The following is a 27,480-nucleotide window of genomic DNA, read 5'->3' as shown; positions in this document are numbered from 1 at the left end:
CGATGCTCCGTGGGGCTTACATACTTCGGCCAAGTTCCCACAAGGTCCTACATAAAAGGCTCTGTCTGTCTAAATCCAGTTTTTATGCATAATGTTTCTAAGTTGGACAGTTATACTGTATAAGTTGCCATGTTTTATTTGCTTTACTCACTGGCCAAGGTGTATTTTCACTGCCCACTGTAAGAAGTGCCCACTTCAATCCTAAATACCAAGACTATGGTTAAGTGAAGTGTTTGGTGTAGGAAAGCCCAGTCATGGCGACACCTTCAGCTGTTTCTGCTTTGGAGATTTATGGATTGCATAGGTATATTGTATTCTTTTGAGCACCCCAAATAAACAGTTTTTAAAAACACAGATTGCATTTTCACCCCTTTCCAGCTGTTGTCTGTCAAGTGTTTTTTAAATGACGTATTTGTCGGTTTAAGTTTCTAATGAATATTTTCTTTCTCTTAGGTTTTATGTTATTTTGGCATTAGTTTTGAAACCAAAAGAGCACATTGAGACATTGCTTTTGCCCAACTCCCTCTGCAGTGCAGAGTCTAGGATTATAGAGCTCTTTCATTTTGTCTTATTGATGAGAAGCTTTAGCTTCCAGCTCTGCAGCACTGGTCTTGTGTTGAGACTGGCTTAACAGTCTGACTGTTCCACCAATGAAAATACACACGTTAAAGTTTTCTTAAGTTGAATGTTACAGATAATGAACATGCTTTAATTAATGTGTACTCTAAAGATTAATTACAGAAACTGTAAGTGCAATTCTGATTTGTTTGTGGATATAATTGAGTTATATCCTGCTTGTTTTTCAGTTTTGGGTGGTGACATTTTGTTTATTTGTTTTGCCAAAATGTTTATTTGCAGAGGGGGTAGAATATATATATATATATTTTTACTTTTTCATTTAAGAGAAATGCACATGAACTCTTTGAAGCAGTAACTTCTTCAGAGGTTTTGTTTGCTGATAAAGCTTTCCTATTCTAGCTGCTTGACTCATTCCAGAGGAGAACCATTAAAGGAGACCAGAAGGTGAAAACAGTCACCCTAACCTAGCCGTGTGTGCTCTTGAATTTTCCTAAGAAGGGGCACGCGTTGATTTCCTCATTGTCTTTATCACACAATAGATTCTTAGAATATGTGTGTCTATATAAAATTTTTAAAGCTGCTTGAGTTTGTAGCCAAACGTAATGTGGCTTTTTCTACTTGGAACTTTTACTGAGAGTACTTTATTCGATTGTTCCTTAAAGACTTCGTACGTAGTGGTCAGGCGTGGTGGCTCACACCTGTAATCCCAGCACTTTGGGAGGCAGAGGTGGGTGGATCACCTGAGGTCAGGAGTATGAGAACATCCTGGACAACATGGTGAAACCCTGTCTCTACTAAAAATACAAAAATTAGCTGGGCGTGGTGGTGGCTGGCACCTGTAATCCTAGCTACTCTGGAGGCTGAGGCACGAGAATCGCTTGAACTCGGGAGGCGGAGGTTGCCGTGAGCTGAGATTGTGCCACTGCACTCCATCCTGGGTGACAGAGTGAGACTTTGTCTCAAAAAAAAAAAAGACATAGTAAGTAGTTAACACCTCCCCAACCCCCCAGACATACTGCAGGCAAGGCAAAACTGCAGTTTGTAATCTATACTTTCATTTTTCAAAGTTCTTTAGCATTTTTCTTTCTGTTCTAACCTGTTCTTTGAAAAATAGGAGAAGGTAACTTTGTTTAAAAGGTTAAAACTTGGTGCGTCTATTAAAGTATTCTGAGGGATTCTGGGTAAGAGACTAGAAAAGTCTCAGTGTTCTGGAGCATTTATTGTAGCTGCTTGCTATTTCCTGCTTCTGTGGCCATGATCCTGAAATTTAAAAATATTTTGATGAAAGTTTTAATAATCTAGTCAATGTGTAGTTATTTTAGATGGTTATATATTAAAAGTACGTACCATTTTTATTTTTAATGTGAGAATATTTGAATAGTTTCAGAGGCAAGAGATTTATTCCAGTGAATGAGATAATTGTGTGTGTAGTATAAAAAATAACACAGTTTATAAGCTAAGAATATAACAGCTAAAATACTGCTAGTTTGATACTTAGGTAGCTTTCAGTTTTATATGTTCTTATTAGTTTAATCAGTGTCTGAATAATGAAAAACTAATTGCGCTCTCAATGAATTAGCTGTCTGTTACCAGTTACGGACAGTAGCAAAGGATTGACCGGTTAAAAAGAAAACTAATACAGCATTGCTTAGGCTAAAATTCGCCTGCACTCTTTTTTTTTTTTTTTTTAATTAAAACTACAGCGATAAACAATCTTTTTTCTTGTATTTGTAATCCTGCCTCTTGGGGCAGTCTTTTGTAGATTTCCTGAGATACCACATGCCACAAAAATGAAGGCAAACTGATTTGTTCACCCATGTTTAGAACCCCAAAACGGAATTATGTGCAATGTTTGAAGTTGCAATGCCATTCAGAATGGGCAACAATGCAATTTCTGAGCCTTTTGTTATTCTTTTTACCATTTGGCCTCTCAGGTTCAGTTCTCATTCTCTTGCCAGTTTGAGATGTAGGATATGCCTTTCTGGTTCTGTTGACTACATTTTCGTCTTTCATGTATGGGATTATCAGAGCGTGCTTCTCTGGAATAAAGAGATTACTGGCCATAAGCAGAATGTCTAAGGGCCTGTGAGAAATGAGGGTTCCTACTGTCCACCTCTTGCCTTGGTACTTTTGCCATGAGGATGTTAATGTTGGTAATAGCTGGGTCCTAAGTCTTCTAACCTTCTATGGCAGGTTTACGCTGTGAGCAGCACCATGATGATAATAGTTGTAGTTTTGATCTTTTACACGTGGAACAATCTCCTAGACTATTTACACATGATGGACTGTAATTTTTGTAGGATTAGCACTAATGTTGAAATTACAATTTCTCTCTGACATCCAAGAAAATAAGTAAAAAGTATCAATAATAATAATAAATATCATATGTTGCCAGTAGTCTCAATCTTGGACTTTTGGACCAGGGGTTGAAGATTCCAAATCTACTTGATTTTAGGAATTTTGCTAATTGCTAAAGGTGTGATCCACAGTGTCCTTCCCTTGTTAGATGGGTCATGGGCGTGTTTGATAAAAAGATCAACTTTGAGTGATAAGCATAATATCTATTTTTAGTTATTATAAATCCAGGAATTCAGGATAGAAGAGAATGTAAATTACTGTCTGTATGCCAAGATAAAATTTGGGGTTTTAGTAGAGTGCAGAAAATATTAAATCAAGAAAAAGTGATACTTATTCAGTTTCTGTCTGATCCTTTTAAGTTTTAAAGACAGGGTCTTATAAATCTCATGGGTTATTGTCAAAAAGTACATGGAATTGGTGAACTTTGTTTTCATAGCGAATGATTCTTGTGCTTCCCCCTACTCTTCAGTTTCTATGCCAAGCACATTAAAGAAAAAAAAAAACTTACCTAAATTTTTTTTTAGTGGGTGGGGATATACTGCTTGGGCTTCACTGTTGCTTTTGCATTAAATGCAGATTGATCAGTACTTTGAAAATGGATAGCTTGTTTAAAATGAGCCAGGAGTGTGCGTGTATGTTGGGTGGAGGGGAAAGGGGAAAAATTGCTGACCCAGCTATACCTTGAGTGTTAGGAGATGTGCAGTATGCAGAATTTATTGTGATACACCAGAACATAGCCTTGGAATTAAGAGACCAGGTTCAAGTACCAGCTCCACCAGTTAATAGCATTGTGACTTTGGATGGGTTACTCTCCATGTTTGGGTCTTTAATTTGCCTGTCTATAAAATGGGAATATGAGCTACCTACCCTACAGGGTTGCTGTGAGCATTAAGCGAGAATGTTACAGGAATATTCCTGGCACACTGACCTTTGGTTCGTCCCATTGTAATGGTGGGCACCAGCAAAATTCCTTCCGTGGTAACTGCCGTTCTCTGGCCGGTTGGCACACTTCTAAAACAAAAAAATGAACAGTTTTGCCATCTTGTGTAACATGTTCTCTTAAGATCCATATGTTTTCCTTTCGCATGGTGGAGTGAATTCAGTTGATTTCAAATTAGATAAGAGCAAAGGGCCTCTTTGGATCGGCAACTAAATAGATACATCGTGGCATTAAGGAATTCTTCATGTGCAAGAAACCCGCTTCTCTCTTAAAAGCTGTCTTGTTTCACTGTTACCCAAACGAGAACACCTGTGGTGACATAGGTTGGTGCATTAGGTAACTCTTGGAATTTGATTTGTTCCAGTTGCCTGGGCAGAAGCAAACACATCTCACTGTTTGCTTGCCTTACCTTTCTGTGGTCCAAAGCACTCAGGACAGTTACAACAGGATTTTATGTGAATGAATTTTTATTAACATTTTCTTAGGCATTAAATTATCAGACAGCCCTGAAAGTCATTGTGTGGGAGCAGTTTCAGGACTGTCTATGCCAGATTTTTAAAATAGTCTTTCTGGGGGTGAAATCAGGAAAAAACCAAATGGGTCAAAGAACCATTTTCTTAGAAGGTGCTAATTAATTTGATGATAATCAGTTTTCTGGCAAGAAATGTCCTGATGATCTGAGCAGCATCTTGACTGGGTATTCTGAAGAGTTGGAGTTCTTTTTCAGGGATCACACAGGTACGTTCCTTCTATGAATACACAATGCGTGTACAAACTCACAGCTGAACTTTGTAATAACACAGGAGCCCCTGACCCCCAATGTTGTCTACCAAGTGTTGTGTTTACGTCCATTTGTGAATGTCTGGGGAGAAGGGCCTTAGGTGTTACTTGATACTCAGAGGGGTCTGAAGTCTCCTCTCTGAAAGATTAAGAACCACCACAGTGAACCTGTATGTTCACTTTTCAGACTCAAGCACAGTTAGAAGCAATAAAATCAGTAGGTTACAGACTTTAAAACGAAATACATTCAGAGCTTACACTGTTAAGAGCATTAATATATACTGATGTGGACATGAGGGAGTGAGTGACAGAATTCTCTCAAGACTTCTGTCCTCATTGGACTTGTACATTTTTATAATAATACCTGGGTGGGATCACGTGAATCAGTGGAGAACAAATGAACAAAACAAATGGATGAATTCGGATTTGTTGGTGGAAGCAGAATGCCATTGTCTTCGTATGAAGGAACATATGCCGACAGTTTAGATTTGTAGGCGCGCACCTTCTGTGATTTGTTTAGTAGAATCTGTGGATACTCCTTACAATCGATTCCATCTATTGAGTCTGTGCCAGGCACTGTGTGGCATTCGTTTTGTGCGTTACCTCATTTACTTCTCTTTGACGGCAGTATCAGATCAGTATTACCAGTATATATTAGAGCTGGTTCCCATTTGCTTCGAATGGGATTATTTCTCGTTAAGCAAGTCATGGTCCAAGGGCTGCGCAGCAGCGTTTCGTGCTCTTTCACTTTTACGGGTTTCTGTTTTTGAGGACGAAACTTATCTTGAGGACCTACTTTATTCTGAGTGCCACCACCACACTGGGGAAGGGGACAAGAGCCTAGCCCACTGTCTCACCTCAGTTAGGGTCAGCTCTTTGCAGGGAGCACGGGTAACCTTGGAGACACAGGAACCTGCTGGGAGCAGGTGAAATGCGTGTGTAGGTTGAGAGACTCTTTCCGCCAGCCATGGGTACTGGTCTAGGAAGGACTCCTGATTCAAGCCCTAGTCCTCTGTGAGCCCTCCTCCCAGGCTCAATTTGTTCCCTGTGGACATTATTTTACGCCTATGTTGGCAAAACATAGAAAAGCATCAGCTCAGGGACAATGTGGGATAATCCTTGGAGACCAGCACCAAGGAAGATTGTGTGCTTCTGAAAGGCTCCATGCTCAGTGCCAGAGCCTGTTAGCAAGGCCAGGTCCACAACATGCGCTCCTCAGGCTTCCCGGCTTTACCTGGCTCCTTTGGTGGGTGGTACTTTACATCCTCCCCTCCTCCCTCTCTTCTCCTTCTCTTTCTCTCCTGACTCCTTGCTGCTTTCACTGTCCCTCCCTTCATTTTTCTCTGTTTTTAATGAAATACAGATTCTCTGGAAGATCTTTTCCACTCAAAATTTGCTTCTTGTTAACATTAGCAGGGCGTTTCTGCAGAGGGAGTTGTTTTTTGCAAAGTTAAACAGGTATGTAACTCCAATTTTAAATTCTTTCATTATAGACATCTTTGTAGTAATACATATTTGTATTCCCTTTAGCTCATAAGTGTTGTATAGCTAATAAGCAGCCAAAGAAAATTATCAGAATACTTCTTTACCTTAATTCCGGAAACTTTACAAAGTACTCAAGAAATTTTTAAAAAATCTATCAAGAATAATAAGTTTGGGCTAAATTTGAATAGTAATCTGATGTAGCCTGAATAGCCAGCACATCTGAGAATGAGATACACGCTGCTGAATAGACTAGTAGAATTTGGTATTTAGGTGGAGATCTATTTTAAAAATCTGGATTTAAGCTGGGTGTGGTGGCTCACGTCTATAATCCCAGCACTTTGGGAGGTCCAGGTGGGCAGATCACCTGGGGTCAGCAAACTCCTGACCCACATGGTGAAACCCCCTGTATTAAAAATACAAAATTAGCCGGGCCATGGTGGCTCATGCCTGTAATCCCAGCTTCTTGGGAGGCTGAGGCAGGAGAATCTCCTGAGCCCGGGAGGCGGAGGTTGCAGTGAGCTGAGATTGCACCGCTGCACCCCAGCCTGAGTGACAGAGCAAGACTCTGTCTCCCAAAAAAAAAAAAAAAAAAAAAATCTAGATTTGAATTTAAATGTAACTTGTGATTTAAAAGAGTTTATGAGGAGAATATGTTTTAGTTTCGTCCTGCTCTTCAATCTGAAGGACAGCCTTGGCAGCTCTGAGTTTCTCAGAGGGGAACAGTTTGTGCCAGCCAGTGTGCATGCGGAAGCCTGAAGAGGTCCCAGGTCTTTTTCCTTGGAGCGGTTATGTGGATGGTGTGTCGGTCCGTAAGTGCTGATAGAGGCGCAGCTGCCGGCGGGAGGTGGCTGGGCACAGTTGAGATCTTCCACAGCGGTGGGATCTGGTTGATCAGCTACAGTGGGGCTGAGTCTGAAAACCTGTGCTGGAATAAAAGTGCCTCATTTCATGGTAGGCTGAGTGATTAGGTAGCGTAATACCTCTGTAAATGCTCTTGTTTTTATAAACCTCTGCTAAAATGTGGCATATTCAAATACCATTGCTTAGTCTTTGCATTTTTAAGAGAAGTAAAATATAAAGCGGAAATAAAGAATGATTATCCCAGCCAACTGCCAAGACATCAACCCTTAGGTTAATACGAGCAGGCACTCAACATGATTGTTTAAATTAGATATTTGATTTAAATAATGATGGGTATAATAACCAAGTGCAGTGAACAGGAAAAAAAGAATATGGGGTATGTGACTGTTTGGAAAGAGGAAATATTAATTTTTTTGTTTGAAGTGATGTGTTGCATAGAATTGAGAGATGTCTACCAAAAGGTTAACAGGGGTAATTTGAATGCTGAGCATTTATGGCTATTTAATAGTATCTGTTGTATTTTTAATCCCTTTAAAATCTGTATAACTCTGTGTCCATTGTGAATTTGATATTACTGGGGATCGTGGTTTTTTCTTGAACGGTTTTCCTGTGTCGTACGGGTAGGCAGTAGACAACACTTGAGCAGTACTTTTTGCCATCCAGGCCAAGTAGAGGCTTTTTCCAAATAGCACTTGTAAAACTGCAAATTTTACAAAAGTTTAAAATGTTATATTTTATCTCAACCAATAAAAACATTTTCAGTTATCTTGTTAATTTTACTTCTGTTGGTATTTTCTTTATGAAAAATCATGTATTCTTATTTTTTTATGTAATATAACCAAGTGCTCATCTGAGAAAATACTAGCAGGTAGAGATACCATACTCTTATCAATACTGTCTCACTGGGAGCCACCTGCCAAAATCTGAATGTATATCCTCTTGATGTCCCTTAAATTTATCTCTGTGGGGACATCATAGCCTGATTTGATTAATTAGTCATGTGGCTTGACCGTTGTTCGTATGGGCGTTTCTGTAACCAAATGTGAAGAATGAATTTTGAATGTTTTCATTGTATCTTGTTGCATATTTATGTCAAATTTTTACTCCTTGAAAATATTTTAAAACGTTGTTGTAGTTAACTTCATCAGGATGCAGTATTGTAAAATTTGTCTTGGGCTTTAAAGGGGAAAACATGATTTTCTTCTTAGCTGAGACGAAGCAGTTCTCGAGGGTGTGGCCGTCTCCTCGGTTTTCAGGGTTGCCAGGCACTGGAAACACACCTCTTCCATAACACAGCCAGGCACTGGAAACACACCTCTCCCACAGCACAGCCGGGCACTGGAAACACACCTCTCCCACAGCACAGCCGGGCACTGGAAACACACCTCTCCCACAGCACAGCCGGGCACTGGAAACACACCTCTCCCACAGCACAGCCGGGCACTGGAAACACACCTCTCCCACAGCACAGCCGGGCACTGGAAACACACCTCTCCCACAGCACAGCCGGGCACTGGAAACACACCTCTCCCACAGCACAGCCGGGCACTGGAAACACACCTCTTCCACAACACCTCTCACTTTGGTTTTTTCAGCCACAGGGGGCCGAGTCCGTAACTTGAATTAGGTTCTTTATTTTGTAGTTGCCTCTTTATTATTTAAGGTTTTCAGATTTTAGGTACATTTTTCAGGCTACTAAAAAAACACGAGAAAGAAACCTAGAAATTGATTATAAAGCAGAACAGGTCAGCAGCTTGTTTATATGTGATTATTCTCCCACATCATTTTGTTCATGCTACAGCACTTTTTGAGGCTCCAAAGAAGGTAAGGACAGTAATAATGCTTTCTTATCTTGAATTTGGTGAAGTTTATTTGGGAAGCCCTTTCTTCAGATTTGGAATTATCCGGTCCAAACCACTGAAAGCCTTTTTCTAACAACATAAAAGCTCAGACTCCCTTCCGATGGATCTTTGCTGTTCTCCCATCAGCCTGACATTTGGAAGAGTTAGGGGAGCCCGCGGCCTCCACAGCTGCAGAGGCTGTGCAGCAGCCCTCCGGTGGGAAGCAAGCATTTCAGGAATTTATACTGCAGTCTGCAGAACTGCAAAATCTAAGACTTTTCCATTGTTTCTGTTGGAAGCAAAACCTAGAGTTGTGTATAATACCATGAGCTACTTAAAATCAGAGAGATTTTATTTTTATAATTTGCCTCCAGGATTACAGATAGTTCTTGGTGAATTTAATTGCAGAAAAAGATTTGAAATTATGCCAAAGGAGCTTAACAGAATTTTTTTACTGTCAGATAAGTTTCAAAGTTATTTTAAGTGAAAAAGGAAACTATAGAAAATGCATGGCATGTTACTTTTATAAAAACTAACTGTTGCAGCATCTTACTACTTCAGATCTACGGGGCTTGCTTTGCCACTGATGGCACCGTGACCAGTTGTAACAGCCACTTGTGATCCTCTGATAATCACCCCCACCCCCCTGCTGACCTTTCTGAAAGCATTTCTGGTTGAGGCACACTGGTGCCCCCTCAGTCCTTCTGCCCAAGTCTCCCAGTTCTTTTGTTAATGACATTTGATGACTTCCAGAGTACCAAGTCATTCTCTTACATTAAAGCATACAGTAAGAATATTGAAATGAACTGTTAATTCCTTATGGAAACCTTAGTTTTAGGTATCCATTTCCAGCTTCTCTCTTTCTGTCATCAACCCAACTGCAGAATGTTAAACTACTAGGCACATATGCAGCAGAGCTGAGGTCTGGTTCCAGTCGACCTTCACCATCTCACACATAGCATCACTCGGCGGTTTTTTTTTTTTTTTTTTGGAGATGGAGTCTTGCTCTGTTGCCCTGACTGGAGTGCAGTAGCATGATCTAGGCTCACTGCAGCCTCCGCCTCCTGGGTTCAAGTGATTATCCTGTCTCAGCCTCCTGAGTAGCTAGGATTACAGGCATGCCACCAAGCCTGGCTAATTTTTGTATTTTTAGTAGAGATGGGGTTTCACCATGTTGGTCAGGCTGGTCTCGAACTCCTGACCTTGTGATCTGCCTGCCTCGGCCTCCCAAAGTGTTGGGATTACAGGCATGAGCCACTGTGCCTGGTCGGCACTTGGCCATTCTTAAGATAACAACTTTGCCATTATCCATCAATTCCCCGTCCTTACCAACACAATCTATTACAGATTGTGATTTTAAAAATTTTATAGGAGTCACTTCATATGTACTTTGTACTTTTCTCCTCCCAGTTAAGCCTTTTCAACTTGCTTTGAGAACTCTAACTTTTCTCCAAACCAGATGTATCCTGAGTGATACTAGTGCCACAGCTGGCCTGCTGTCACAGAAGACACCTTTGACTTTGAAAAATTTGAGAGGCTGGATATTATAATGTATTGCTCATTCTTACCTGAAATGCAGCTGACGGAGATGACCTTCAAGGCTTTCTTTGCTCCAGAGTGTTCTGGTTCTTCTCTGCGCCTTGAGCATAGTGAGTTCAACATTTACCCTGTTGCCTCGGGTCTGTGTCCTCAGCTTAGTCATATGCTTTCATCAAAGCCTTTCTTCCACCTAGTGTGAAAGCATGGTTCCAGTCTTCAGTTTCCTAGGAAGGGCCATCTTACCTAGGGGCCGGAAGAAGAGGTAAGACTCTGCAAAAGGGTGAGATTCTAGATGGTAGTGTCTTAAGGCTGGGGGGAGGAATTATAAGAGCGAAAGAAATACCAAGTTGTCAAATGTGAAGGAGAAACTTGGGGCAAATAAAGCCTGAAGAACTGTTGGGTTTTGTAATTATGGTATTAGTGGTAACCATGGGAATTGGATTCCTGTAGAGAGGGTGGAAGTTCAGTTGCAAGGATGAAGGACTGATGGAGGGCAGAGGAACTGGAGGCAGCAGGCACAACCCACCTTGGTGAGTTGGTATCAGCGCTGTTGGGAAGCCCGTGTCCTTGATGACCATTCATGGTACAGCTGTGGAAATCTCCCAGTTGGAGTCTTGTCTGATTTGGAACCAACTGTGTATCTGAGTAAGAGGATGAGCTCCCTGAGTGAAGATTGGATGGACCTAGCTTCTGTGCACAGATATTTAATTCTGATTTTATCCTTCAGAGTTGGATAGCTCCCCAGTGAGGAGGCAGCACATGTAGAGTTACATATAGTTTTAAATTTAATTCATTTAAATCACCAAATGCATGAGCCTTCACTGTTGTGATGAATTTTTAATGTAACTTGAGCAGGCCTCCCAGAATTTTGCATTCTCTCTACTGCCTGAACATTTTAAAGTGAAACATTATTCTCTAGAATTTCCTAGTGTCTGTCCAGTTTATTAGGATAGTAGAACATAGTCCAGACCTAGGTTAAATTTTTGATGTGATGCTTTAGGCAATTTTGATTTTATAACTCATATCACAGGCATCAGCAGTATAATGCTACACACTGTCTTAGAAAATAGGCATTATGGCTGTTGAATGTTTTTGGTAGCTCGTTCATTACAAAATCCAGTTTTGTTGGTACTATTCAGTGGTGAATCATACTTGGTCAGATCAGGGTTCCATGCTATTGACTTGTTTCTGGCACAAGATAAAATAGAAATAAAAAAAAAAAAGCGTTCCAATTTGATTGTTGCTTAAAAAAAAAAAACCAAAACTATAAATGCAGTTTAAGTCTTTGTTTTGTTTTTGAGACAATCTCTGTCGCCCATGGTGGAGTGCAGTGGCATGATCATGGCTAACGGCAGCCTTGACCTTCTGGGCTCAAGTGATCCTCCCACCTCAGCCTCCCAAGTAGCTGGCTCCATAGGCATACACCACCATGCACAGCTAATGTTTTCTTTTTTGATAGATACGGGAGTCTCACAGTGTTGCCCAGGTGGTCTTGAGCCCCTAAGCTTAAGCAATCTGCCTACCTTGGCCTCCCAAAGTGCTAGGATTACAGGCATGAGCCACTGTGCCTGGCCAAGCAAGTCTTTATGCAACTTTCTTCACTTGCCCTTGAAACCAGTGAAATAATGGATGTAAAATGCTTTGTAAAGTAAGGTATGCTGCTGGATGCTGTGGCTACACCTGTAATCCCAGCACTTCGAGAGGCCAAGGCAAGAGGATTGCTGAGTCCAGGAGTTCGAGACCAGCCTGGGCAACACAGCAAGCTCTTGTCTCTACAAAAAAGAAACAAAATTTAACCAGGCATGGTATCACATTCCTGTAGTTTCAGCTACATAGGAGGCTGAGGCAGGAAGGATCACCTGAGCCCAGGAGGTCGAGGCTGCAGTGAATCGAGATCGTGCCATTACACTCTAGCCTGGATGACAGTGAGAGACAGAGTAAGACCCTGTCTCAAAAGAAAAAAAAAAAGTATGCATATTAAGTCATTATTGATATTAAGAATTAACCGTAAGAGAAAGAACATTTTGTCCTTGCTTTTTTTGTCTGTTTTTTTGTTTTTTTTTTAGACGGAGTCTCGCTCTGTTGCCTAGGCTGGAGTCCAGTGGCACGATCTTGGCTCACTGCAAGCTCCACCTCCCCAGGTTCACGCCATTCTCCTGCCTCAGCCTCCCGAGTAGCTGGGACTATACTGCGGGCACCCGCCACCACACCCGGCTGATTTTTTGTAGTTTTAGTAGAGAATGGGTTTCACCACATTAGCCAGGATGGTCTCGATCTCCTGACTTCGTGATCCACCCAAAAGTGCTGGGATTACAGGCGTGAGCCACCACGCCTGGCCTTCTTTTTTTGTTTAAGATGGAGTTTTGCTCTTGTCATTCAGGCTAGAATGCAGTGGCATTATCTTGGCTCACCGCAGCCTCCACCTCCCGGGTTCAAGTGATTCTCCTGCCTCAGCCTCCCAAGTAGCTGGGATTACAGGTGCCCTCCACCATGGCTGGCGAATTTTTGTATTTTTCGTAGAGATGTGGTTTCACCCACTATGTTTGCCCGGCTGGTCTCAAACTCCTAACCTCAGGTGATCTGCCTGCCTCGGCCTCTCAAAGTGCTGGGATTACAGGTGTGACCCACTGCTCCCGGCCCTTGAGTTTTCATTCTGGCTTTACAGCTACTGTAGTCGTGTGGCATTGGGCAGGTTATTTCACATCTCTGCTCTTCGGGTGTCTCCCTTGTAAAGTGATTTATGCGTTGGGACTTTGGGGGCTTCTAGCAAAATGGATCCATTAAGTGGTAGGGGCATCAGTTTTAGAATAAGGGCACAGTACAGGCCCAAGAATGAATACACTACCTTGGTCTTATTCTCAGCAACGAAGTACACAGTTAAACATTAGTTTTGGTATGTGAGCAACTTGATGCAGTAGGTAACTGCTGTTTTCCTTCTGTTGCATTCAGTCTCTCATCTTGATGTATTCCTTTCTTTTCCTCATGCACATGGTGGTGTTCTGTCCCTCTGCTGTTCTTGTCATCATTTCCATTTCACTTTCGTTGTGTTTCATTCCTCTGTCTTTCTTGTCTAGACCAAGCGGAGCAGCCAGCTGGCAGTAGCACCCTGTAGGACCCCCAGGACCCGATGGTAAGTGCACTTGTGTGCTTGCCAGGCTCCCAGTGGCTCCTGCTCCTCTGCTTCACAGAGAGAAGCTCACAAATTCCATCTCCTCTTTGTAAATGTCCTTATGGGTTTAGTTTTTTTCTTTTAATTTGATGACATATAGGACAGAAACCAGGCGTCAGAAGACATCAGTACTGGTTTAAGGAAATGTGGCAGGTTCCACCACCTGTTGCTGCAATATTTGGAGGTTGTGAGGGACACCAAGCATGTGTATGCGTGGGCAGGACCCCTGGTTCTGCTTCCTGTTCTGCCATAGACTAATTAGTCCCCCTCTGGCCCTGGCCTTCACTTTCTCCCACAAAATTGAAGGCAGGACAGGTGATTTCGATAGCTCCTTTATCCTAGTCTAAGGCCGTCATGACGAGAAGTAACTTAACAGATGGTTCTCATGAAGATTGAGAACATTGTTTCAGGTGTCAGATAATCTCAATTCCATGACAGACTCGTGATACACTCATTTCCTTGATAAACTAAGTCTGTTGGTGTTGACCAAATTTAGTTTGGTGGTAAATTTAGTTCTTCATCGCTCCATTTTAGAATTGGCTTATTAGTGTTACTCAAGTACTTTTTGTAATTTTTAATACATATATAGATTGTTAAGTTTCACAGGTCTTTAGTGACACAGAAATGCATTGGTCTAGCCCAGTGGTTCTTAACCTGAGGAAATCTCCCCAGGGGACATCTGGCCGTCTAGAGACTTTGGATTGTCACAATTAGAAGCGGGGTACCACTGGCATCTACTAAATAGAGGCTACAGGTGCTGTTAAACGTCTTCCAGTGCATCAGACAGCCTACCCCGCAGCCAAGGATTGATTATCTGGCCCAGATGTCATTCGTGGTGTGGTTGAGGCACCTTGGTACCCCGTAGCGGTCTGTGGCGGGATACCTTCCTTAGTCCTCTGATAGGATACAGGAGATGTACCTACTATGAATGGCTTCTACTCATAGTGGACTAGGTTTCCAGGGTCATGACTTTTAAAGAGGACACCTGGGGAGAGAAAAGGGAGTTCTCACTGATTAGTTTTGGTTGTCCAAAAAAGGATGCTTGACATTTAGAGTCAGCTAGGTGCTCTAACGTTCTTGTTATAAAAGTTAAAATAGCACTTTACCTTTTAGATGGTATGTGATTTCGAGTGCATCTTAATGGTATTAAGATTGTACTTCCTTTTGTTAAGATTTCGTCTAGACATTTTACTTATTTAATACTCTATTTACATATAGAACAGTGTACTTTGCTTTTTATATGACCTACAGACTGGATTTGTACAGCACTTGGGAGGTTGTGGAAAAATCTTTGCATTTCTTTTGCAAGTGATTGTATTACAGCAAATTGACATCTGTTTTTCTATTAAATTTTACAGTGTGGCCCTTCTTTAAATGTGTGTAAGGTTTATGCAAGGAGTGAAGGTTTACATTACACCTCTCCATTTTATTTTATTGTAAAAGCTCATACTAAGTACTAAGTAAATGATCAGTAAAAAGGGCACATTCCTTGGCCTGTTTGGGGTACCTGAGGGGGTATGTCTTATAAAAATGTCATTGGATTCAGGGAAAAAGTTTCTGAATATGATTTTTGAATCTGTGGGCTACGCCAGGAACTCTCTCTTCACATGGTAATAAAAGAAGCCATGGATTTCCTCACACATCAGTTGCAGCACAGAGAAGTTATGTCAGTAGTCATTTATATTTGTATTATGGATGTGTTTGGGCAATAAGCATTTTGTTTGCTATCAGTAATCTAATATGGGCTGAGCATTACACACAGACAGAACTAGCTTATGTCATAAGTGTAAGAAAACTGATGGAAAAAGGAGGTAGAATCCAAATTTCCTTAAAACTGGATCCCTGAAGAACCTTTGTCATTATCTGATTTAGACAAAGTGCTGTTAAGTTGACACAGGGAGAAAGAATCACAAGAGTAGGTTATGCCTGTGGAAAGGTGCTTAGATGTTTGTGCCCCTTATGGATGGAGATTGGCGTATAATTCTTCACCTGGAGACACATGTTAGTCAGCTCTGTGCAGATCCTTCACTCTTGTTACCACTGGAGTGTGGTCCCAGTGAAGTGTGTGCTCGTTTCTTGCATTCCATTTTAAGTGCCTTTGGAAGTGAATGGATAGACAGGCTATGAGGAATTCATTTGCTCAAACCCTTATAAATGTAGTGGCAAAAAAACGGATTTCCTATGGGCTGAAGAATTAGGTGTTTAGGCCGGGCGCAGTGGCTCACGCCTGTAATCCCAGCACTTTTGGGAGGCCGAAGCAGGCAGATCACGAGGCCAGGAGATTGAGACCATCCTGGCTAACACAATGAAACCTCATCTCTACTAAAAATACAGAAAATTAGTCGGGTGTGGTGGCAGGCGCCTGTAGTCCCAGCTACTCAGGAGGCTGAGGCAGGAGAATGGCGTGAACCTGCGAGGCGGAGCTTGCAGTGAGCTGAGATTGCACCACTGCACTCCAGCCTGGACGACAGAGTAAGACTCCTTCTCAAAAAAAAAAAAAAGTGTTTAAAATGGTATTTTAGAATTTGCGTTTTAAGACTAACAAGCAAAATGACTGTTAAGGTTATTTCTCAGATTTTTTATCAAAATCTGGTGGTTTTTTTTAGGATTTGTTTTTGCTTTGTATTGTACTTGATGTTTCTACTTTTAATCTAGATGTTTTCAATGATGCTGTTTTATGTCTCTGACCTCATTTTTGTTTGTTTACAGTTTTAGCTAATTATGCTTCCTGGTAGTGATTCTCTGTTATGGAGAATATAACTTTATGTGTGTATAGCAGCTTTAAGTCGTTTTTAGTTTGATTTTACTAATGCAGAGATGAGTGTCAGAGGCTTGTAGTTCTGGAAGCTGGTAGAGGTTTGTCTGGGGGAGAGCAGTGGAGAAAAAGGAGGATTGTTAGGGAAGAATGGGGATCTGTCTGGATCTGAAGACTGTGAAACAGCAGCTTCCAGAAAAATAGAAATCTGGTAATTAAAAAATGTAAAAGAAAGGTTAAAAATTCTGGTTAAATCCTAAAGAAACTGGGCTTCTGACTTCTTCAGTCTAATTACTCCTATAGATAATTGTTTCTTACCTTCATGACTTGAGTTCGTTGTTCCAGCTTATCAGAATGATGTTGCCATTTAATCTTACCTTCTAAACGTATGGTATCACTTGGAATGCAGTCAGTGTTTCTGAATTCCATCCTCTGAATTGTTAATGAAATATTGACCTGGGCTGGATCTACAGTCGGGTCCCCAGGGCTCTCAGAGTGCCGTGCTGGTGGACAGTGGATTATTCATAGTTCCTCTGAATTTGGTATTTGAGCCATTGTGAATGTGTATCTTTTGAAATTCAGTAGAATCTCTGCTTCTCTTGTTTTGCTTCCAGCAATTATGGATAATCATGTCTTAGTTAAAAGGGTCCCAAGTTATAACATTGTTTTTCTCTAATATGCTTCTTACAAATAGTCCCTATTAACTATGTGGCATTGAAATTCAATGCTATTACTAATTTTCCTTTGACATCAATAGTAACTTTTTGAGAATACCTTACCTCATAATTTGATGGTCGTTATAGCTATGAAGGGAACTAATGCCCAAGATTCTGAAAAATAACAAGATTGATGGGTTTCTTTCTCTTCCCCTCTGTCACCATTTACCTGTATAACATAGTATTTGTAGTCATGATTCATTCCTTTCTTTAGGAATCCAAAGTGATAATTGCCCAGGAATATACAGTGTGCTTGATTGGATTAATAATTGTCTTCTTCAGTAATTCAGAATAACACATGAGCGAGTGAAAGAATAAATGAATAAATAAATAAAAATTGTGTTTCAGGGAAGAAAAAATCCCAGGAAAATAAAAACAAAGGAAACAAAATCCAAGACATACAGCTGAAGACAAGTGAGCCAGATTTCACCTCTGCAAATATGAGAGATTCTGCAGAAGGTAAGCTTGTGATATTGTCCTGGTCTGAATTGAGTATATATGTACCCAGTGAATTGAACTTTGTGTCTCCTTGTATTGTCCTTCTGAGAATCATTTAGGATCTTTACGAGGTTAAACAGCAAAAAAGCTGTCTAAATTTAATATGGTAAGCTGAGCCTTCTATATGCTACCTTCCCTTCAAATAATTATGAAAGGCTTTTCTTCTTAAAAATGAGCTTGTTCTAGGCCGGGCGCGGTGGCTCAAGCCTGTCATCCCAGCACTTTGGGAGGCCGAGACGGGCGGATCACGAAGTCAGGAGATCGAGACCATCCTGACTAACACTGTGAAACCCCGTCTCTACTAAAAAATACAAAAAACTAGCTGAGTGAGGTGGCGGCGCCTGTAGTCCCAGCTACTCGGGAGGCTGAGGCAGGAGAATGGCGTAAACCCGGGAGGCGGAGCTTGCAGTGAACTGAGATCCGGCCACTGCACTCCAGCCTGGGCGACAGAGCGAGACTCCGTCTCAAAAAAAAAAAGAATTTAAATTCTTATTTTCTTTCTTCGTGTTTCTCCCCTTAAAATTTTCTCCTTTATAGTCCCTCTGCTGAATAATATTCTAGGCCTGCTGTGATGTAAGAATCCAACTGAGAGGCATGGATTGAAAGTCAGAAAGACAGCTTGCCCTGTGCTCATTGCAGTTAGGCCACCATATTGAGACTACTAATACAGAAGGGAAAGAGGTGTGTCTTAATTCGCCATGAGCAAATTTTCGCAGATTGGAGCTTACTTGAGTTGTTTATAGTGACCCAAGTAGGCAAATTTCAGAGGACAGGTTTGTGACTCTTTAAGAAATATTTGTAGAGGAAAATAACCAAAATATTTTGGATGCCTTTCATAACCATTTTTAAGCACCGTTTGTGATGATAACACTCATAAAAGATGATAATTTTCTGTGCCATTTTATGAAGCAAGAATATTCAAGTTCATTTCCCAGAGTCTTAAAACTAAGTTCTGCCTCTTATTGCAGATTTGCCGAGAGTTTTTTTTGAACAACAAAAATTAGTAAGGAACCTTAACTACCTTTGGTGGCAGAATTAGAAGACAGGTTCAACAGTCGCCTACTCTCCTTGAGTAATTCAAGACAATTATTTTTCTTCTGATGCAACATCAGGTCCCATGAAAAATGACACTTGCTGGCCCAGTGCGGTGGCTCATGCCTGTAATCCTAGCACTTTGGGAGGCTGAGGCAGGTGGATCACAAAGTCAGGAGATTGAGACCATCCGAGCTAACACGGTGAAATCCCGTCTCTACTAAAAATACAAAAAAATTAGCTGGGCGTAGTGGTGGGCGCCTGTAGTCCCAGCTACTCGGGAGGCTGAGGCAGGAGAATAGCATGAACCTGGGAGGTGGAGCTTGCAGTGAGCTGAGATCGCGTCCCTGCACTCCAGCCTGGGAGACAGAGCGAGACTACGTCTCAAAAAAAAAAAAAAAGAAAAGAAAAGAAAAATGACACTTGCTCTTTATCCCCCAGTATGTGGCACAGCTGGTCAAAGTGGGGTCGTAGGCTTCCCCTGAATGTTCTGCATTGTCCTCAGCTAATGGTCTGTATCATGAGCAAACAGTTCAGACTCTTCTTTGTGCTCCCAAACCTCCCTTTATGTTAAAACTCCACAGATCACATCAAGTGCGTGGACCCACTCTTGCATGGGCCGTACTTGTTAATAGAGCTGGTCGGTCTTTGGTTTGTATTACTTTGGACAGTTTTAAATCTGGGATTGTTTACCAGTCATGGGGAAAGACATTTTTTCCCCATCAAAAGAAGCCACAGATTTTGACTGAAAATGAAGTTTATTAGGAAATTTCTGAGCCTTAGAATTGCATTTTCTGTGTCTCATTTCAACTCTTTTGGCAGTATTCTGGGTCTCAATTGAAAATGTCTTTGAAAAGAGAGGTAGCTCCTAATTTGAAATACATTACTACCATCGAATGACTGGTTGCCCAGTTTGTGGAAAGCTCATGGAATTTATGCAATTAGTCTAGGGGGAGAGAAGGCTGTTTCTGTTTGGAAACAGAAACCTCATTGCTAGTAAATGTAGTAGCAGATGGGAAAAATTAGTTCCCCATATTCCTGGGAAACAGCAAGGGGGCTAGGGCTGAATAAGTGAGCTTGTATGAACAGTACCTGGCATTGACCTCTTCCCCACTGTGTCCACACAGTCCCCGTGTCCAGTAGCAGGCCTCTTGGATCATGAGGGTCTGGCTGCTCTTTTCTGCCTCCACTGCTTCTTCCCCTTTCCTTCTTAGCACAGCAGCCAGCATCTCCATTCTCATTCTGCTCTGCCAGTCTTGCGCCTCGGCCTCCAGGGATGACCTTCCCCCATCCTTTCACCCACCCTGCGGCCGAATCTCCCAGATGGCGCTCTCCTGCTATCAGATACCTTCAGCGGCTCCCCACTGTCCCCAGATAAGTCCACATTAATTTATCATGTTCTCTATGTTTTCATTCTTCTCTGCTTGCTTTTCCTGTTCTGTCCTCAATTCTTGTATCCTTCAGGTTCAGTCTGCTTAGCCCTTTCTCTGAGAATCCTTTCCTGATGAATCAAGCCTGTGTGAGATGCTTCCGTACCACACTCACTTCCATAAACACAGCCATTAATGTTCTATAGTTTCGTTGCCTTCCTGCTTGTGTGTGGCTTCTATGAAAGTGAAGCTCTTTGTGGGTAAGGATCTTGACAGTCTTGTTTACCCAGTACTGGCAGATAGTGGGTGCTAAGTCAGTATCTGCAAGTGCCTGGGGGAACAGCCAGGTAATGTAGCTGGAGAAGTCAGAATAGCTCTGCCTGCTCCATGGAGCCTTTCTTAACTCTCCTAGTGCCTGCAGTAGAGGGGCCCGGTTCTGCAGTGCAGCAAGTGGGACTGTCGCGACAGCAGCATTGGGGACCATTCCTACTAGCACGAAACCATGATTACAGCGTCTGTCTTTAAGAATCCTCTGTTGTCCCTGTGTTCTTTTCCAGTCTCTTCTGCATTTCTTCTTCTTTACAGCTAAATTTGAAAGAGTTGCTAATAGTTTCTCTGTCTCTCCCGTCTCCTTCCCTTCTCTTAGGAACTCTGTTAGGCATTTGTCCCCACCACTCCACTTGCTGTCGCAATCACCAGACCTCTGCCTTGGCAGATGGAATGTTCCATTCTCAGTCCTTATCCAACCCAGCAGGAGTTCTGAACACAGCTGATCATTCCCTCTGTGAAGCAGTTTGTTTACTTAGCCGAAGGGCCACCTCTCTCTTGCTTCTCCGGATACCTCACTGGCCTTTCCCCCAGCCTCAGTTGTGGAGTCATCTGGGACACAGTCGTCTCATCCCTCTTCTGCCTGTGTTCACTTGCCAGGTGACCTCATCCAGTCCGATACCTTCTCTGGCCTTCTCTAGGATTTTGAAATTTCTAGGCCAGCCTCTTTGTTGAATTCCAGGTTCATATAAAGCTGTCTACTTAATGTATTCAGGTACCTTAAACTCTAGCACGTCTGAAGTAAGCTCTTGACTTCCCCCACAACATGCACATGCACACAGACCACAGTTGCTTCTCTTGTGGTCTTCAACATTTTATTAGCCAGGATTATCGCAGTTCTGTGGAATCTCATCTTCTCTGTCACCACAACCAGTCAGCAGGCACATTGTCAACTTCATCACCAAAGTATATCCAGAGCACTTGTAGTCCCGCCCTGCTGCCACCCCTGTGCCACCATCCTGCCTCTCCTAGAGGATGCAGTGGGCCCCGTCTTGTCCATCTGCCTCCACCCTTGTCACCTAGGATTCACTATCTTCCTTGTAGTAACCAGAGTGATTCTCTTGAATACAAATCAGATTATATATTTCTGTCTGGTAGCCTGCCGTTTTCACTCAGAGTAAAGGCCAGCAGCCTGCAGGGGCTTGTGTAAGTAGGCCCCTGTTTGCATCTCCAGTCTTATCTCCTGCCCTCACTTTCCCCAGCTTCCCCACCTCACCTCACTCATGTCTTTGCTGTTCTTTGAACGCATCTAGTATGTACTTGACTCAGTGCTTATGCATTTTGAGGGTTCCTCTATCGAGTAGGGCTCCCCCCCACCCCAGTATTTGCATGCCTCATTTTCCTTAGGTCTCTCCTCCACTGTCACCTTCTAAGCAAGTCCTTCCCTGACCGCCTTCTACCACCGACCTCAGGTGGGCTTGGCCTAGGGACTCCGAAGTGACTGCAGATTTCTGTTCCCTTCAGTGAGATGCTCCTGAGTTCTTAATAACTTGGCTAGGCTTAGAAGAGATGATCTCCAAAGATTATCTAGCTTGAAAAACTTGTGATTACATGATTCTGGAAAATGTTCTAGCTTCTGAATATTACGTTGTAGTTAAGAAGGAGAGAGGATCATTTACTCCAGACAGACTTCCAAGGATCTAACCTGGTGATATGTCTGGTAATGAACTATTTCCAGTTTGGAATCATGAGAAATTAGAATTTACAACTACTCTCCTAAAATGTAGTTTACTCCAACACAATTTTAAACACTGCAGTTTCTGTAAACAGAGTTGTATGTATGTGCAACTAAACACAAAACCCCAGCTCCACACGGACATCCTTGTCTGTTGCGTTCGTGTATGTATCCTCACTGCCGGGAGTATTGCCTGGTATGTAGCTGGTACTCTAAATACTTGTTGAATGAATGGATGAATGAAATGGATTCATATCCAATACAACTTTATCAATTAAGTATATAAAATAGAAGTAATTTATTGTTCTTCATCATCTCCCTCATGTTTTAGGTAGTAAGAGAAATCACTTGAATCATACAAATTATTCACCAAGTAGCTGGTTTCCCATGCTTCACTTCCATGCTTCTCCTTCCATGTGCTTTCTAGGTCCTAAAGACGACGAAGAGAAGCCTTCAGCCTCATCACTTGAGCAGCCGGCCACCCTCCAGGAGGTGGCCAGTCAGGAGGTTCCTCCAGAACTAGCAACCCCTGCCCCTGCCTGGGAGCCACAGCCAGAACCAGACGAGCGATTAGAAGCAGCAGATTGTGAGGTGAATGATTTGGGGGAAGAGGAGGAGGAGGAAGAGGAGGAGGATGAAGAAGAAGAAGATGATGATGAGTTGGAAGAAGAGGGGGAAGAAGAAGCCAGCATGCCAAATGAAAGTTCTGTGAAAGAGCCAGAAATACGGTGTGATGAGAAGCCAGAAGATTTATTAGAGGAACCAAAAACAACTTCAGAAGAAACTCTTGAAGACTTCTCAGAGGTAACACCTGCCTTGCAAATCCCCAGAACTAGAGAAGAGGCCAATGGTGATGTATTTGAAACGTTTATGTTTCCATGTCAGCATTGTGAAAGGAAGTTTACAACCAAACAGGGGCTTGAGCGCCACATGCATATCCATATATCCACCGTCAATCATGCTTTCAAATGTAAGTACTGTGGGAAAGCCTTTGGCACACAGATTAACCGGCGGCGGCATGAGCGGCGCCACGAAGCAGGGTTAAAGCGGAAACCCAGTCAAACACTACAGCCGTCAGAGGACCTGGCTGATGGCAAAGCATCTGGAGAAAACGTTGCTTCAAAAGATGAATTGAGTCCTCCCAGTCTTGGGCCAGACTGTCTGATCATGAATTCAGAGAAGGCTTCCCAAGACACAGTAAATTCTGTTGTAGAAGAGAATGGGGAAGTTAAAGAACTTCATCCTTGCAAATATTGTAAAAAGGTTTTTGGAACTCATACTAATATGAGACGGCATCAGCGTAGAGTTCACGAACGCCATCTGATTCCCAAAGGTGTACGGCGAAAAGGAGGCCTTGAAGAGCCCCAGCCTCCAGCAGAACAGGCCCAGGCCACCCAGAACGTCTATGTACCAAGCACAGAGCCAGAGGAGGAAGGGGAAGCAGATGATGTGTACATCATGGACATTTCTAGCAATATCTCTGAAAACTTAAATTACTATATTGATGGTAAAATTCAAACTAATAACAACACTAGTAACTGTGATGTGATTGAGATGGAGTCTGCTTCGGCAGATTTGTATGGTATAAATTGTCTGCTCACTCCAGTTACGGTGGAAATTACTCAAAATATAAAGACCACACAGGTCCCTGTAACAGAAGATCTTCCTAAAGAGCCTTCGGGCAGCACAAATAGTGAGACCAAGAAACGGAGAACGGCGAGCCCGCCTGCACTGCCCAAAATTAAGGCCGAAACAGATTCTGACCCCATGGCCCCCTCCTGCTCCTTAAGTCTTCCTCTTAGCATATCAACAACGGAGGCAGTGTCTTTCCATAAAGAGAAAAGTGTTTATTTGTCATCAAAGCTCAAGCAACTTCTTCAAACCCAAGATAAACTAACTCCTCCTGCAGGGATTTCAGCAACTGAAATAGCTAAATTAGGTCCTGTTTGTGTGTCTGCTCCTGCATCAATGTTGCCTGTGACCTCAAGTAGGTTTAAGAGGCGGACCAGCTCTCCTCCCAGTTCTCCACAGCACAGTCCTGCCCTTCGAGACTTTGGAAAGCCAAGTGATGGGAAAGCAGCATGGACCGATGCAGTGCTGACTTCCAAAAAATCCAAATTAGAAAGTCATAGCGACTCACCAGCATGGAGTTTGTCTGGGAGAGATGAGAGAGAAACTGTGAGCCCTCCATGCTTTGATGAATATAAAATGTCTAAAGAGTGGACAGCCAGTTCTGCTTTTAGCAATGTGTGCAACCAGCAGCCACTGGATTTATCCAGCGGTGTCAAACAGAAGACTGAGGGTACAGGCAAGACTCCAGTCCAGTGGGAATCTGTCTTAGATCTCAGTGTGCATAAAAAGCCTTGTAGTGACTCTGAAGGCAAGGAATTCAAAGAGAATCATTCAGTGCAGCCTACGTGTAGTGCTGTAAAGAAAAGGAAACCAACCACCTGCATGCTGCAGAAGGTTCTTCTCAATGAATATAATGGCATCGATTTACCTGTAGAAAACCCTGCAGATGTGACCAGGAGCCCAAGTCCTTGTAAATCCCTAGAAGCTCAGCCAGATCCTGACCTCGGTCCGGACTCTGTCCCTGTCCCTCCTGTTGAGTCCCCACCTGATGTTTGTCCTTCATCACCTGCCCTGCAGACCCCCTCCCTTTCATCTGGTCAGCTGCCTCCTCTCTTGATCCCCACAGATCCCTCTTCCCCTCCACCCTGTCCCCCGGTATTAACTGTTGCCACTCCGCCCCCTCCCCTCCTTCCTACCGTACCTCTTCCAGCCCCATCTTCCAGTGCATCTCCACATCCATGCCCTTCTCCACTCTCAAATGCCACCGCACAGTCCCCACTTCCAATTCTGTCCCCAACAGTGTCCCCCTCTCCCTCTCCCATTCCTCCTGTGGAGTCCCTGATGTCTGCCGCCTCGCCCGGGCCTCCAACACTTTCTTCTTCCTCCTCTTCTTCTTCCTCCTCCTCCTCATTTTCTTCTTCATCTTCCTCCTCTTCTCCTTCTCCACCTCCTCTCTCCGCGATCTCATCTGTTGTTTCCTCTGGTGATAATCTGGAGGCTTCTCTCCCCATGATATCCTTCAAACAGGAGGAATTAGAGAATGAAGGTCTGAAACCCAGGGAAGAGCCCCAGTCTGCTGCTGAACAGGATGTTGTTCAGGAAACATTCAACAAAAACTTTGTTTGCAACGTCTGTGAATCACCTTTTCTTTCCATTAAAGATCTAACCAAACATTTATCTATTCATGCTGAAGAATGGCCCTTCAAATGTGAATTTTGTGTGCAGCTTTTTAAGGATAAAACGGACTTGTCAGAACATCGCTTTTTGCTTCATGGAGTTGGAAATATCTTTGTGTGTTCTGTTTGTAAAAAAGAATTTGCTTTTTTGTGCAATTTGCAGCAGCACCAGCGAGATCTCCACCCAGATAAGGTGTGCACACATCACCAGTTTGAAAGCGGGACTCTGAGGCCCCAAAACTTTACAGATCCCAGCAAGGCCCATGTAGAGCATATGCAGAGCTTGCCAGAAGATCCTTTAGAAACTTCTAAAGAAGAAGAGGAGTTAAACGATTCCTCTGAAGAGCTTTACACGACTATAAAAATAATGGCTTCTGGAATAAAGACAAAAGATCCAGATGTTCGATTAGGCCTCAATCAGCATTACCCAAGCTTTAAACCACCTCCATTTCAGTACCATCACCGTAACCCCATGGGGATTGGTGTGACAGCCACAAATTTCACTACACACAATATTCCACAGACTTTTACTACTGCCATTCGCTGCACCAAGTGTGGAAAAGGTGTCGACAACATGCCGGAGTTGCACAAACATATCCTGGCGTGTGCTTCTGCAAGTGACAAGAAGAGGTACACGCCTAAGAAGAACCCAGTACCATTAAAACAAACTGTGCAACCCAAAAATGGCGTGGTGGTTTTAGATAACTCTGGGAAAAATGCCTTCCGACGAATGGGACAGCCCAAAAGGCTAAACTTTAGTGTTGAGCTCAGCAAAATGTCGTCGAATAAGCTCAAATTAAATGCATTGAAGAAAAAAAATCAGCTTGTACAGAAAGCAATTCTTCAGAAAAACAAATTTGCAAAGCAGAAGGCTGACTTGAAAAATGCTTGTGAGTCATCCTCTCACATCTGCCCTTACTGTAATCGAGAGTTCACTTACATTGGAAGCCTGAATAAACACGCCGCTTTCAGCTGTCCCAAGAAACCCCTTTCCCCTCCCAAGAAAAAAGTTTCTCATTCATCTAAGAAAGGTGGACACTCATCACCTTCAAGTAGTGACAAAAACAGCAACAGCAACCACCGCAGACGGACAGCGGATGCGGAGATTAAAATGCAAAGCATGCAGACTCCGTTGGGCAAGACCAGAGCCCGCAGCTCAGGCCCCACCCAAGTCCCGCTCCCCTCCTCATCCTTCAGGTCCAAGCAGAACGTCAAGTTTGCAGCTTCGGTGAAATCCAAAAAACCAAGCTCCTCCTCTTTAAGGAACTCCAGCCCGATAAGAATGGCCAAAATAACTCATGTTGAGGGGAAGAAACCTAAAGCTGTGGCCAAAAATCATTCTGCTCAGCTTTCCAGCAAAACATCGCGGAGCCTGCACGTGAGGGTACAGAAAAGCAAAGCCGTTTTACAAAGCAAATCCACCTTGGCGAGTAAGAGAAGAACAGACCGCTTCAATATAAAATCTAGAGAGCGGAGTGGGGGGCCAGTCACCCGAAGCCTTCAACTGGCAGCTGCTGCTGACTTGAGTGAGAACAAGAGAGAGGACGGCAGCGCCAAGCAGGAGCTGAAGGACTTCAGGTAAGCCCAGGAGCTGGTGGGAGGGAAAGACTGGGAAGGCGACAGTATCCTTGCCTACGGGCGGTTTTTGGTTTCTTGTTGCTTCCCCCCACCCCCGTAAAATTTCGACCTAAACACTGAAAGGAAATAGCTGTTGCATAAGTTAAAGGCATGAAGGGTCACTGCTTTGTCTGCTTTTAGAGATGAATAAATAGTTTTAATTTCAGACTTAGGACTCACAAAGTGGTGCCACTTCTTTAATATGGCCAGATGTAAATTGAATTTGAAACTATAGAAAAGCTCTCAAAAGCACTCTAAGAAAATATGAAATCCTCTCAAACTGCTTTTTGTCTTGGGTAATAGCTCAGTGTCACATGTCTTATTTCCCGATCGTAGGACATTTCTTAGGTTAAGACGGGTCACTAAGTTCATTAGTAAACCTTGTTACAATCTTGTTTAATATTTCTGTGACTTCAGTATAGATCTAGTACCTGAGACTTTCTTTCATTGCCAATGCTTAAATTTTAACAACTGATTGCATTGGTCAAAACAAAACAAAACATAGTCCTTTAAAAAGGCCTTAGCCCTGTCCGCCACCTCCTGAGCTCAGCCATAGGACAGTAAACAAGTCAGGTTCTGGTTGGGAAGCAGAGTAGGAGAGACGTGCTTGGAACTCCAAGCAGGACCCTTGGCGGCTCTTTCAGGCCGGTGTGATACCCAGGGCATGGCAGCCTCGTTTGTCAGTACCTT

General features: G+C 42.8%; 1 protein-coding gene and 1 long non-coding RNA gene across 8 annotated transcripts in view; one reads left to right on the top strand and one right to left on the bottom strand.

The window, feature by feature from the left end:
- LOC117093287 overlaps positions 1-11,362 on the bottom strand; it is a 20,290-nt gene extending 8,928 nt beyond the window's left edge. For both annotated transcript variants that reach the window (XR_004441091.1, XR_004441092.1), the window contains exons 1-2: positions 10,413-11,362; positions 3,866-3,948 (exon numbers count right to left, since the gene is read on the bottom strand). This is a non-coding gene — a long non-coding RNA (uncharacterized LOC117093287). The remainder of the gene's footprint in view (positions 1-3,865; positions 3,949-10,412) is intronic.
- PRDM2 (PR/SET domain 2) overlaps positions 1-27,480 on the top strand; it is a 132,098-nt gene that overhangs the window by 62,963 nt on the left and 41,655 nt on the right. For 4 of the 6 annotated variants that reach the window (XM_033228281.1, XM_033228279.1, XM_033228284.1 and 1 more), the window contains 2 exons: positions 17,372-17,482; positions 22,353-26,751. In XM_033228281.1, coding sequence (XP_033084172.1) covers positions 17,372-17,482; positions 22,353-26,751 — 4,510 coding nt within the window. Of the gene's footprint in view, positions 1-10,311; positions 10,494-13,457; positions 13,514-17,371; positions 17,483-22,352; positions 26,752-27,480 lie in introns of those variants that run through there. The other 2 variants (XM_033228285.1, XM_033228283.1) reach the window with 2 other exon arrangements.

Source organism: Trachypithecus francoisi, unplaced genomic scaffold, assembly GCF_009764315.1.
Source record: "Trachypithecus francoisi isolate TF-2019V2 unplaced genomic scaffold, Tfra_2.0 Lachesis_group12, whole genome shotgun sequence".
Classification (NCBI taxonomy): domain Eukaryota; kingdom Metazoa; phylum Chordata; class Mammalia; order Primates; family Cercopithecidae; genus Trachypithecus; species Trachypithecus francoisi.
Note: the sequence above shows the minus strand (reverse complement) of the source record. Positions and strands in the feature narration are given on the sequence as shown.